Raw genomic sequence first — 12347 nt, forward strand, 5'->3', positions numbered from 1 at the left:
TTAAACAAAGGGTTTCCTGTGTCTCGAAGCTGATCATTTTAAGAACCACATGTGCTTGTATCCATGCAGACATGCTCCTGTGCGTCGGCACAAAGTTTGTTTTAAAAAAACAAACGAACAAGGATGCCACCCTCCAAAACCCAAAACCCATCCAAGACACATTATATACCTGTCAAATCCTAATGCAACCCGGCCGGGGACAACGTCTTTGCAAATAACTATTTTACCGTACGTGCACAAATGTACACAAATATTAAGAAAGACGAATAACTTTGAGTAGAAAACACAAGAGATCAAAGATCTTATGCCCTGGTTTGCCGTAAAATCATGGATTATTTACTGTAACATTGACGGAACGCGTGCAGTTCCTGGTCGGAAAATAATGCGGCCCAGTGGGACAGAAACCACGTTTCAATTTAAAACCAACACTGTGAGAACAGTCTCAATTTAGCGAACGCGTCTCTACTGCATGTCTTTACTTCTGCATTTAACATGAAGCTGTTCTCCTTAATGGGAACAACCCAAGCCACAAAGTATGCATGAAAAAAATGTTATGCATGTCTGTAAACATGAATCCTTTTTTCCTATTCCACAACACAGGAGACAAGAGAAAGGCGTTATATAGTTGTATTTTACATGCATCCATTACAGGAAAGGCTTTTTAAATTTAGTGAATATGCAAGGTTTTAATGAAAGTTTCAGACAATTAAAAGCAATTACTCCAATTAATAGGAAATCTGCCGTTCTCACAATTAAGCATTTTGCAGCCCCGTTTTAAGCCTGTGGGTGTACGGCGTTTCGATTCACAGATATCGTGTGCCTCGTTGAGTCGTGGTCTGAGCTCCGGGGTGAAGGAGAGGGAAAATAAAATCCCCATTTCCTGCCTTGCCCGTCGGATCAGAGACGCGAACTCTCCGCGGCCCCGTCTCACAAGGGTAGATGATTGAAAGGGACAAGGATATGCTTCTGTTGTTCGTCCTTCCAGTCGCACAAGCCGCCGTGTGTCTGCCGGGGAGCATTCTCTGAAAGAATATACAAGTACCTCTGTGTGTTCTCGGCAGAGATCGAGCCCTAATTAACACGTTCGTGTATCCTCCCTCGCTGCATCGCACGTCTCCCCTGGGCTCCAGATGAATGAACTGCAAGGGTCCAGGGTGGGACAGACTCAGAAAACGGAATCCTTGTTTTGGACGGGATTGGACGAACCAAGTGTGCAACTTCCTCAGTTTTATTATGTTTGTTGCCTTTCTAAATAGCCTTTCTAAATGTGTGTGTGTGTGTGTGTGTGCTACCATCCACTCTTACTATGCTTGGTGCATGTGTGTGTGTGTGTGTGGGGGGGGGGGGGGGGGGGGGGGGGGGGGGGGATGTCTGTGCATGTGTGTGTTTGTGTACATAATTTTTGTACATTTCAAATAAACTATCATTTTTTCTGTATAAAATCTCTGTTGGGTCTTCTTATGGTCTGTGGTCACATGACAGGAAGCGTGTGTGTGTGTGTGTGTGTGTGTGTGTGTGTGTGTGTGTGTGTGTGTGTGTGTGTGTGTGTGTGTGTGTGTGTGCCGCCCTCCATCGTTCATATCTAAAAATACCAGTTTTCCCATAGTGAAACTACAATTTGAATAACCACATCGACAAAGTGAACATACGTTTTTGGCCTTAAGTTCACTGCAGTTTCACCACAAGCATGTGAAAACATGCTAGGTGAACTTAATCTCTCCAGATTAGACAAGCAGTCTGAGAAATCTGATCGAAAGGGAGTCGGCGAGAGAGGACGGCCCCGTCGTGGACGCAAAGCGCCGACGGGGCCGTTTCTAAAAGTTCTATCGAGTTCTATCAAAAATTGATGGGCCTGGAGAACCGGGGCAAACACAAAGAGGGAGAGAAGAAGAGATGATAGTGGAAGGAGAGGAAAAGTCAAGCTAGTCAGAGGTGGGCAGCGGAAAAACAGACAAGACATCAGGGAGGCTGATGGAGGGGTGGAGGAGGAGGAGGAGGAGGAGGGGTTCACAGGAACAGATGCTAAAAGAAAGAGAAGAAATCACTTTTAATTTGACAGGCAATTCAGCTGGGGACCAGTGAGAAGAGGAGCACTCTGATTGCTTTTGCCACTGGAATTCCTTATTCTCTTAGAGAGAGGAAAGAGGAGAAAAATAGCCCCGGGGTAAAAAAAAAAAGAGCCTCGGCAGAGAGCAGGCCAGGAGCCTGGCGAGGCACAAACGGATGATTAGACAAAAGCGCACGCCACGAGGAGGGATGAAGAGGATGCAGGGGGCACGAGGAGGGATGAAGAGGATGCAGGGGGCATGAGGAGGGATGAAGGGCACACACAGCGCCGGGGGGAGTCGGAGGGTCGTCCCGTTTCAACATGTGCGTTTTAAATCAGGAGCAGAATCTGAATCAGACTGTCGATCTTCAAAACTCACAGTAAAACCTGTTCACCGTTTAAAGTGTCTCAACATCCAGGACGTCTCTCTCTCTCTCTCTCTCTCTCTCTCTCTCTCTCTCTCTCTCTCTCTCTCTCTCTCTCTATTAGAGTGAAACAATAACTGCTTAAAAAGCCTTGAACTGGTTCACAATGCTGCAGCGAGAGTCCTGACAAGAACCAGCATAAGAGATCACATCACTCCAAAAATCAGCTTCTCCTCACTGGCTTCCTGTTAAATCTTGAATACAATTTAAAAATCAATATTTTTTTTACCTATAAAGCTCTTAACCACCAGGATCCATCATATTTTAAAGAACCCATAGTCCCTTATCTCCCAGAAGAACACTTGGTTCTCAGAGTGCCGGCTCACTGGAGGTTTCCTGGGTTTTCTAAAAGTAGAGTTCGGAGGCAGAGCTTTCAGCTTTTCAGACTCCTCTCCTGTGGAACCAGATCCCAGTTTCAGTTGTGGAGGCTGAAACGTTACGGTCAAGACTTTTCTATTTAATAGATCTTACAGTTAGAGAGGTTCAGGCCACCCTGGAACATTTTCTATTGAAGCTGCTGAGCTGCTTTCCTTCCCCACTCATGTTCTACCATTACACATCAATGAAATGTGAATCGGAATCAGAAACCATTGTGTTTCCTCTGTGCTTGGCTCTATATAAATAAAGAGGAATTGAACCTGGAGTGTGTCACGTCTCGCTCTCTGACCTCTACGGCCGGGTCGTCATAACAAAGCAACTGGAAGGTCTTTCTCTGGTGACGTGGCTCAGGTCCTCATTAACGGTTTCCTCCTCTGAGCTCCTTGCAGCCCCGGATCAGAGGAACGTGACCCTCGCCAGCAGAACCCCCCCACCCCCACCCCGGAGCTCCAGGCTCATCCTGCCCACGCCGGGCCCCCGGGGGCAGAGCGTGCCCCTACTAAACTCTGGAAGTACAGGAATTCTGATCGGCCTCGGGGTTGTGTGTGATGAAGGCCAGCATTGTGGTCTTCCTCGGGGGGTTGTAAGAGTCCAGGGTTAGTCCGTGACCCCAGATCGTGACCTGACACCCCCCTACCCCCCCACCCCTCCTAGGTTACCCTCTATTGCCAGCCGAACCGGGGGTCAGACGCTCTGAGCTGGCTGCTGAGGAATGCTTCATTCGATTGAAGTGAGGAGGACCTTTTCATTAAAGACTCATGTGGGAGCGAGAGGTGGGGGGGGGGGGCACACACACTCCTCTTAGCTCAGCTCTGTTTCCAGCTACTCTTTATGCTTGCTGGACTTTTACTCTTCCTGTTGTACCCAGCAATGTGAAAGCACGAGTGGACTCCCACACACAGCTCTCCCACTTTGAAGTATTGCTTTAGAACCTTTTGCAGTCAAGTTTTTTTTTTTTTTTTGGAGGGGGGGGTGGGGTGTTAAGTTCCTGTAGTTTGGCCGGTTGACATGCTGTCCAGGCCACTCTGACCCCAGCACCTCCCAAAACACAGCACAAACCATATCATTGAACCACTAATAGGCGTCGGCCTATTAGTTCGCCACCCTGAACATGAACTCTTGACCCGTTTGGCCGCTGGAGCCGCTGACTTGCTATTTTCACACAGGACTGTAATTATGTCCTGGAAATACCTTCAACAACCGGAGTAGCAGAGTTTTTTTCTTTCATCACAAAGGCCTGGTAAATTTAAAAAAAAAAAAAAACCCAGCACAGAGATAATCGTCATACCTTCGTAAATCAAGGAGACGGTCGGTGCTATAAGGCGTTTTAATGAAACCAAGCCCGGCACACAGAGGTCAATTTCCTCAAAGTCCCACCTGGTGGTTTGTATTTAGCATGAAGCTGGAGCATCTTGTGTTCACCTGGTTTCCCCCGGGGGGTGGAGGCAGGAAACGAGGTCCGATACAGGAAAAAGGAACTGATTGTGTTGTGATCCTTCAGAAGTAAGGGGTACAGATACTTGGGGCCGGTGAGTCGGTACTGGGTTCATGAGGAGCAGCAAAACGTTACGCCAGCTGCTTAATTGTATATTAAGTCTGTGTTTCAACCGGGAATCTATTCATTTCTATTTCTTGTAAAACTGATCACAGGCTGAAACTTTACATGTTTTCATCACAGTCCTGCCCTGAACACGTTCGTCTGCTGAAGTTCATTCACAGGACTGGTGGGCTAATCCGTCTGAATATCGAGAATATCGATAGATACCAATGCAATGAGATCGATATTTAGTTTCAGTTGCTCTCCTCTATGTTTGCATGCTGCTCCACCCTGAACACCACCTGAAATAATGTTTTGTTCCAACTTGTTCTGGAGTGATAGTTTATTTATGTTATGATAAAGTATTTTCTGTTTACCTATAAACATTTCCCAAATTCTGTTTGAGGTTTTAACTAATTAATAAACCAAAGGAAAAATTCTAAAGAAAAAAAAATAATAAATTAAAGGCCATGATTGTCACACACTACACACCCCGGGGAGGAACACATACACACATCTCGGGCATCTCGGACTCATACACCCCGGGGAGGACACTCACTCCCCGGGGAGGACAAACAACAGACTAGCGATAGACAGACAGTCAACAATCCTCTGGCCCCGGACCTCCTCACTGCAGGGCTTAAGAGCTCGGTGCAATCAATTAGCTGATTACCTGCAGGAGTGTCGTGAGGATCCGGTGCCGGAGCGAGGTGTGTGAATGGTCACAATGATAAATCAATCCAGATTTAGAGAGTTGATGATGCATTCCTGGGAATTACAATAGTAATTTCTGGGAATATTAACTGCAATTCTGGGGAATTTTATCAGTAATTTCTGAGAATTTTCACAGTAATTTGTGGGAAATTTAACAAAATATTTCTGGGAATATTAACTGTAATTCCCAGGAATTTTATCAGCAATTTCTGGTAATTTAATCAGTAATTTCTGGGAATGTTATCAGTAATTTGTTGGAAATTTAACAAAATATTTCTTGAATATTAACTAATTCCCAGGAATTTTATCAGTAATTTCTGGGAATTTTCCCAGTAATTCGTGGGAAATTTAACAAAATATTTCTGGGAATATTAACTATAGTTCCCAGAAATTTAACAGGAATTTGGGGGAATTTTATCAGCAATTTCTGGGAATTTTATCAGTAATTTGTTGGAAATTTAACAAAATATTTCTGGGAATATTAACTAATTCCCAGGAATTTTATCAGTAATTTCTGGGAATTTTGCCAGTAATTCGTGGAAATTAAAAAAATATTTCTGGAGTATTAACTGTAATTCTCAGGAATTTTCTCAGCAATTTTTGGGAATTTTATCAGTAAATTTTGGGAATTTTCACAATAATTTGTTGGAAATTTAACAACATATTTCTGGGAATATTAACTAATTCCCAGGAATTTTATCAATTATTTCTGGGAATTTTCCCAGTAATTCATGGGAATTTTATCAGTAATTTCTGAGAATTTTCAACGTAATTTGTGGGAAATTTAACAAAGTATTTTCTGGGATTATTAACTGCAATACCCAGGAATTTTAGTAGTAATTCTGAGGATTTTCACAGTAATTCGTGGGAAATTTAACAAAATATTTCTGGGAATATTAACTATAGTTCCAGGAATTTTATCAGTAATTTCTGGTCATTTTCACTGTAATTTCTGGGAATTTTAGTTCTAGGTTGCCGGGAAGTTGATCAGTAATATCTGGGAATTTTAACAGTAATTCCTGGGAATTTTCACTGTAATTTCTGGGAATTTAATATTAGTTGCCGGAAGTCGATCAATAATATTTGGGAATTTTAACAGTACTTTTTGGGGAATTTGTCCTTTACATGAAACGTAGCTAAATGTGATTTGACCAATCGGATCACAGTCAGCCTTCATCACATCCACAGGCCAAAACACAACGTCAGTCGCAGCGCCACCTTGGGGACACGCTTCTAATCGCAACGTGATCTTTACTTTATCCAAACTCTTAATTTAAGACCCGATTCCTTCATCCCTTCACACCGAGAGCCTGTCTCAGCTCAGGACTCACTCAGGTACCGTGTTAAAGTCCACGCTGGGCTTTTAGCACTCCGAAGTGTCAAAACATCCCATTTCTAGGTGGCAAAGCATTATGACACGTCGAATATCCAGCGACAGGAGTGGCGATGACTCAGCGCACGACTGCGACTCCACAGTATCTCGGCAGTTGAAACCATCAGTCCTGAACTACGGAGCTGGATTTTCTCTTGTGGCGGCAACTTCGGGGATCGGGCCCATCCTGCGACGCCGAAATGGGACCGATTGTTCGTGCAAACATTATGTGAGCAGGCGGCTGCAGGTCCAGACCCCCCAAACCCCCCCCCCCCCCCCTCCCCCCCCCCACACACACACACACACACCCGTTCAGGGTGGAAAACCTGCTTTGTGCAGATTCCCCTGTTCTCCGCGGGCTGCATGTCTGTATGACAGCGGTTCAGGAGCCAGACCCTAACCCTAAACCCCCCCCCCAACACACACACACACACACACACACACATTCTGTCCATTAGCAATCCAGAGGGGGAGGTTTGGCTGAAAACAAACAACAACAAACAAAAGACCAAAGTGAGGAAAAAGGGGGGGGGTGGGGGGGGGTTAGTGAGGTAGGGGAGCGGGGGGGTATGGGGGGGGCGACTTGTGTGTGAAAATAATTGCGAGGAACAATTTCAAACAGATGTCTGTTTGGACTTGGCCCTGGGCTCGTGTCCCCGTTAAATATAGTGATTTGATTGGAAAACAAGCGGCGCGGGGATGTGGCCGGCAGCCAGCCGCACCATTCCGGTGGCTCTCTAATGACCCCCGGGGGTCGGGGTTGGGGGGGGGTCGTCGGAGTAAAAGCAGATCAGAAAGGGAGCGGGGGGCCAGCGGCCAAGACGGGGCCCATTAATCCAAGCCCACTCTCCGCGGAGGCCGTCCTCTTTCGCTCGGCCATCAGAATTAAAACACAATCACAGTTGTCACATTGTGCTGCCTCCAGTGAGCCAAGGTTATAATTCAGACAGAGGAGACAGAGGTGGGTGTAGTGGGGGGGGGTTATTAACATGGTGGCATGGGAGGCATTGCCTGTGTGTGTGTGTGGGGGGGGGGGGGATAGAAGGTTTTTCTAAAACAATCTCACTACTCACAGGGAACTTTTCTTTTAAAATATCCTTGAAATGCTGTTTTAGAGCGCAGCAGTAAGGGTCATTATCGGGGGGGGGGGGGGGTTTGGAGGGGGGGTCCCTGATGGCAACAAGTTTTCTTCAGCCCGTCCCTCTCGTGGGGTGCCACAAGGTTCAGTTCTGGGCCCGACCCTGTTTTTCCCTCTATATGATGCATCTACTTTTATTGAATTTCTTTTATACATACTTTTTACTAGTGTTTTATATATGGGGGGGGTATTCACAATCGGCATTCACGTTTCAGAACACCGGAAGTCTTCCACTTTAAGTTCACTTACAATCATTTTGTCTTTATGAGCGTCTTAGTTGTTGCCTGATCAGAATCAAAAATCAGGTAGAAAATTTTTTTTTTATATATTTACCACAGCATGAATACACGTTTGGATACAGTGCATTAAAATGTTTGTTTATTTAATATTTAATGTGAAGATTTAACATATTTTATACAGAAGAATTCAAAAGAAATAAACGGTTTGAGTCCCAGACAACAAAACAACTCAATGTTCTCGTATGAAATAAATACATCTGATGACGATCAGGCTGATTCAGCACATAGTGATTCCTGGGATTGTGGCGCCCTCCTGTGGACAATATAGGCCATAGATGCCATTTTAAATCTGATTCTGATATTGAATTGAATTTGTTTAATATTTAACAAGTAAAAAGTATTTACCAGCTGCAGTTATAGGAGATGCTGCCACCTGCTGGTCAACACATGAACTGGATATATTTGAGGTTAGAAATTGTCAGAAATAGTTTGATATCGTCACTATTAATGCCTTTAAAAAAAAAAATTCATGTTTCATAGTGAGATTGTGAAATAATTTAAATGAATGAAGCAGGATGTAACTACAGCTACAATCTAGATTATAGAGCATCTTAATTTGATATCCAGATTCTAGATTTCCTGTTTAAAGTCACGTTGTAGCTTATAAATACATTTTAAATCAAGTCTGAAATCGCAATATTTGAGAGCATTCTTATTATGAGACATTGTGATTTCATGTTGTTTTTTGTAATACATTTTGACTTTTTTTTTTTTTATTAAACACTGCATTTCAAATTTTCAAAGTAAAGTAAACTAAAAAAAGTTTTTGAAAGTTACTTGAAACTTATTGGCACACATGTAGGAAGAGTCTTCCAAGTACATTTCTAATGCTAAATATTCCTCCTCAATGACGGGATCAGTTATCCTGCTAATTGTGAAACATTATAAATGCAAACTGTACAAAATTCTACATCAGGCTCATTTTTCTTCTCGCGTGTTTTTTTTTTTTTTCAGCCGATCCCCCGATTTACCAAATTTGAAAATTGTTCCTTCTTTATTTTAGCAGGTCTGGATCGTCTTCGTCTTGCAATAGTTTAAAGCTCGTGAAATCTATACCAACAAGAAAATATTACCACAGCAGGGTTTTTTCCCCTCACTTTGTTTTATTATCAAGATAATTACCTGGCAAATTCACATTAAGGGGGAAAAAAAAAACACACAAAAAAAAAACCGATGAAGCAGCAAATGTCCATTACAAGTCATATTAAATATTAGTAAAGACACCAAAATACAAAACAAGCAGAAAGAGGACCGACGAAGAGCGAATGAGAAGTCGTGTTGTGGAGAAGACGGGCGGCTCATTTACAATATGTACAATTCCCACCGGGCGGCGAGTTCCGGACGCTCATTTCAGCACGACGTGGAAGCCGTCCGTGTTCTCATCTGTTGGACGAAGAACAAAGAGGCTCACAAGAGACGCTCGCGTTCCTCGGGGGCGGCGAGCGGGGGAGGGGTCGGAACGGCGTTACCTCGGACGGTGCTGATGACGAAGCTGGACTCCTCCCGGAAGTTCTGCACCATCTGGGAAGTGGTACGGTTCAAAAAAGAAAAAGAAAAAACGATACAATGAAGAACGAGTCTGAAGCTTTCGTTGCCGTTCTGTACGCATGTGTAGCAAAAAAAAACAAACAAACAGCACCACCTAGTGGCGGGGGCGTCAAACTGATTTCAGTTGAGGGGCCACATCAACCTGATCTGACCTCTGGAGGCCCAACAAGTCAAACGTAACATTAAACTGCAGATATGGACAAATATCAAAGTCTTTCCTTCTTTTGATCCTTTTGTAACTGCAAGAATTTCTCAGTCTATTCTGAAATATACATATTAAAGGAAATCGAGATATTATTATATTTGCAAAAAAAACAACCCTCAGTCACCTGTATCTGGATATCGTATTTTTATTCAGGATTAAAACAATTTGTCATCATCTGGAAATTGTTTTGAGTTTACATGTCTAAAGTATCACTTCACATAAATTGGACACCTTTATTGTGAAAGGTGTTGCGTCATGTGACCTCCACAGATTGCATTAATGTCAGGGGTCAAATTCTGACCAAAGGTAGTTTTGAATGTCATTTTTTGGCCAATCTAGTGTTTTTAGATCAGCCTCTGTCAGTTTTTCATATTTATACTTAAAAAAATATACATTAAAAAATCACATGGCGGCCGGATTAGATCCTCTGGCGGGCTGGTTCTGGCCCCCGGGCCTCATGTTTGACACCCCTGACCTAGTGGCTGGAAATGAGAACTACTAACCGATGAACTGAATTGTCGGAGGGGAAATCTGCCGAAACGTCCTCACACACACACACACACACACACACACACACACACACACACACACCCACACACTGCAGCTATCCCACAGGCAGGGGGCGCCAGCGTACCTCGTCGCAGACCAGCACGTGGATCCCCGACGGCTTCTGCCGGTAGATGTGTACAATCTGCTGCGGCGTGACGCCGTACATCTTGGCGATCTTCTCCGACAGGTCCAGCAGCGTCAGCTCCTCCAGGTACACGGCCTGGTAGACCGCCGGGGCAGGAAACGCCGCTGAAGGTCACCGTGGACCAGATTATTATTATTATTATTATTATTATTAATAATCTGAATAACGCGTGTGATGAATCACTCACTGTCGGCGGCCCCGGGTTTGAGGGGGAGTTGGTCCCTGGCCTGCTGCTGACACACGTAGATGGTGAGGCGGGGCTGAATGTACCTGTGAGGGCAGAGCAAGACGTGGAGTGAAAACATGGAATTTGGATTCTTTCGTCTGAGACGCTTGAAGATTTGCTGCTTGTGTCCGGAAATATCTTCAACGAGCTACTTTGTGTAGTAAAACCATGAATCCGTGGACACGATCTTCAGTCTGAATGGTAAAAACAGGACAGACGCACTGTGACGTCCTTCGAAATTAACACAAATCTCTGATTTAGACGTTTAAAATAAAAAAATTAAATGAGTGGAAAACTACTGAAAGCTGAAACTGGTGGATATTTTGTTTAAAAAAACACACGTAGAAATGAGGCAAGTTAACTTGAAATGAAAATATACATAAAGTTCTTTTAAAAAAAAGGGGGGGGTAATAAAAAAAACATCATTTTATTGATTTTCAACTTGTATTTTATTGCGAAAATCAATTCCAACTTCATTAAAGCCCAATTAAAAAAAAGAAATAAGGTGAGAACGAATTCAAAAAGTAGACGTGTTTCTGTAAAAAGTTTGTTTTTTGGTTGTTGTTTTTTTTATTACTACGCTTAAAACATTTAAATGTCGGTTTAATTTCACTATATTTGAAAACATATTGAGCTCAGGAATCGCAAAATTAAAATTCACACAATTCCCTTTTTTTGTACGTTTATTTATTTGTTTGTTTTTGAAAAGTCTCTGAAATTCACATCAATCATGTTGGATTCAGTTGTTTTGTTTTGTTGCTTTAATTGTAGAAGCTTTACTTGCATAACGTACAGGGTGAGGAAACATAAGTTTAAAATTCTAAACCCTTTGGTCACAAATTTTAAGGACGTCAATAAGTTAACAGAAATTGTTTTTTTGTTTTGTTTTTCTGCTTTTGTTGCATCATGTATTTGGTTGACTGAATAAACTCCTACAACAGTGTAACTGACAAATACCGTCTGGGACCACTAGATGTCACTATATGACAGCAGAAAGCTGCTGCAGGATTTTACTGCCAGAGCAAGAAAAACAAACAAACAAACAAAGAAACAAACTCCTGCATCTTACCTTCCCTTCATGGTGTTGAAGAGGCGAATGCCGTCTGCCGGACCGCAGATCTGGATCAGGTCCTCACGGCTCATCCTCAACAGATCCGCTCCTGCAAACGGCAGCAGACGGTCAAGCAGCTGATCTCCAGCTGATCTCCAGCTGATCTCCAGCTGATCTCCAGGGGTCCTACCTGAGAAGCTGGTGAAGAGTCTGGAGTACGGCGAGAACCTGTGGAGCTGCAGCCACTGCTGCGTGTCCTGAGGAGAGCAGGAGGGCAGGAGGTGCTGCTTGTCGAGGAGGAAGAGGAGGAGGAGGAGGAAGAAAAGACTCAAATGCAACCGACTCAAGAACAAATAGCCAAAGGACGTTCAGCTCAGGCACTCACGTCAGAGCAGCCGGCCACGAACAGCTCCCCCTGCTGGCTTGGAGAGCAGTTCCTGGAGAGAAACAGAGAAGGAAGAGGTGAGGCTGATATAAAAACAAGACAAAATCATATTAAAGCAAATCTAAAGAGACAAAAGCAACAGGCGGACGATGTTCTCGGTGCAGAAATAGAGGAAACACTCAGATCGGTGGAAAACAACACGCTACTGTCACAATCCGGGAAAAGCAAGAAACGTAAGAACCGGAAGAAAAAGAGTAAATTACTGAAGTGTTGTGAAAACGTAAGACCTCGCAACAAAAACAAGAATCGACCGTGAAGGAATTTTAGA

At 43.6% G+C, this 12347-nt stretch overlaps 1 protein-coding gene across 1 annotated transcript in view; it reads right to left on the reverse strand.

The window, feature by feature from the left end:
* Positions 1 to 9255: 9255 nt before the first annotated feature.
* Positions 9256 to 12347, reverse strand: part of LOC308131386 (transcription factor CP2-like protein 1) — a gene marked incomplete at both ends in the record, with an annotated part of 10639 nt that continues 7547 nt past the window's right edge. Inside the window, 8 exons of the mRNA XM_080498114.1 lie at positions 9256 to 9293; positions 9380 to 9431; positions 10298 to 10461; positions 10545 to 10627; positions 11653 to 11743; positions 11825 to 11918; positions 12020 to 12071; positions 12160 to 12221. Of these exons, the coding sequence (XP_080354240.1) occupies positions 9256 to 9293; positions 9380 to 9431; positions 10298 to 10461; positions 10545 to 10627; positions 11653 to 11743; positions 11825 to 11918; positions 12020 to 12071; positions 12160 to 12221 (636 nt within the window). The remainder of the gene's footprint in view (positions 9294 to 9379; positions 9432 to 10297; positions 10462 to 10544; positions 10628 to 11652; positions 11744 to 11824; positions 11919 to 12019; positions 12072 to 12159; positions 12222 to 12347) is intronic.

The sequence above is a fragment of the Blennius ocellaris genome (genome assembly GCF_963422515.1).
Source record: "Blennius ocellaris genome assembly, chromosome: 6".
NCBI classification, from domain to species: Eukaryota; Metazoa; Chordata; class Actinopteri; order Blenniiformes; family Blenniidae; genus Blennius; species Blennius ocellaris.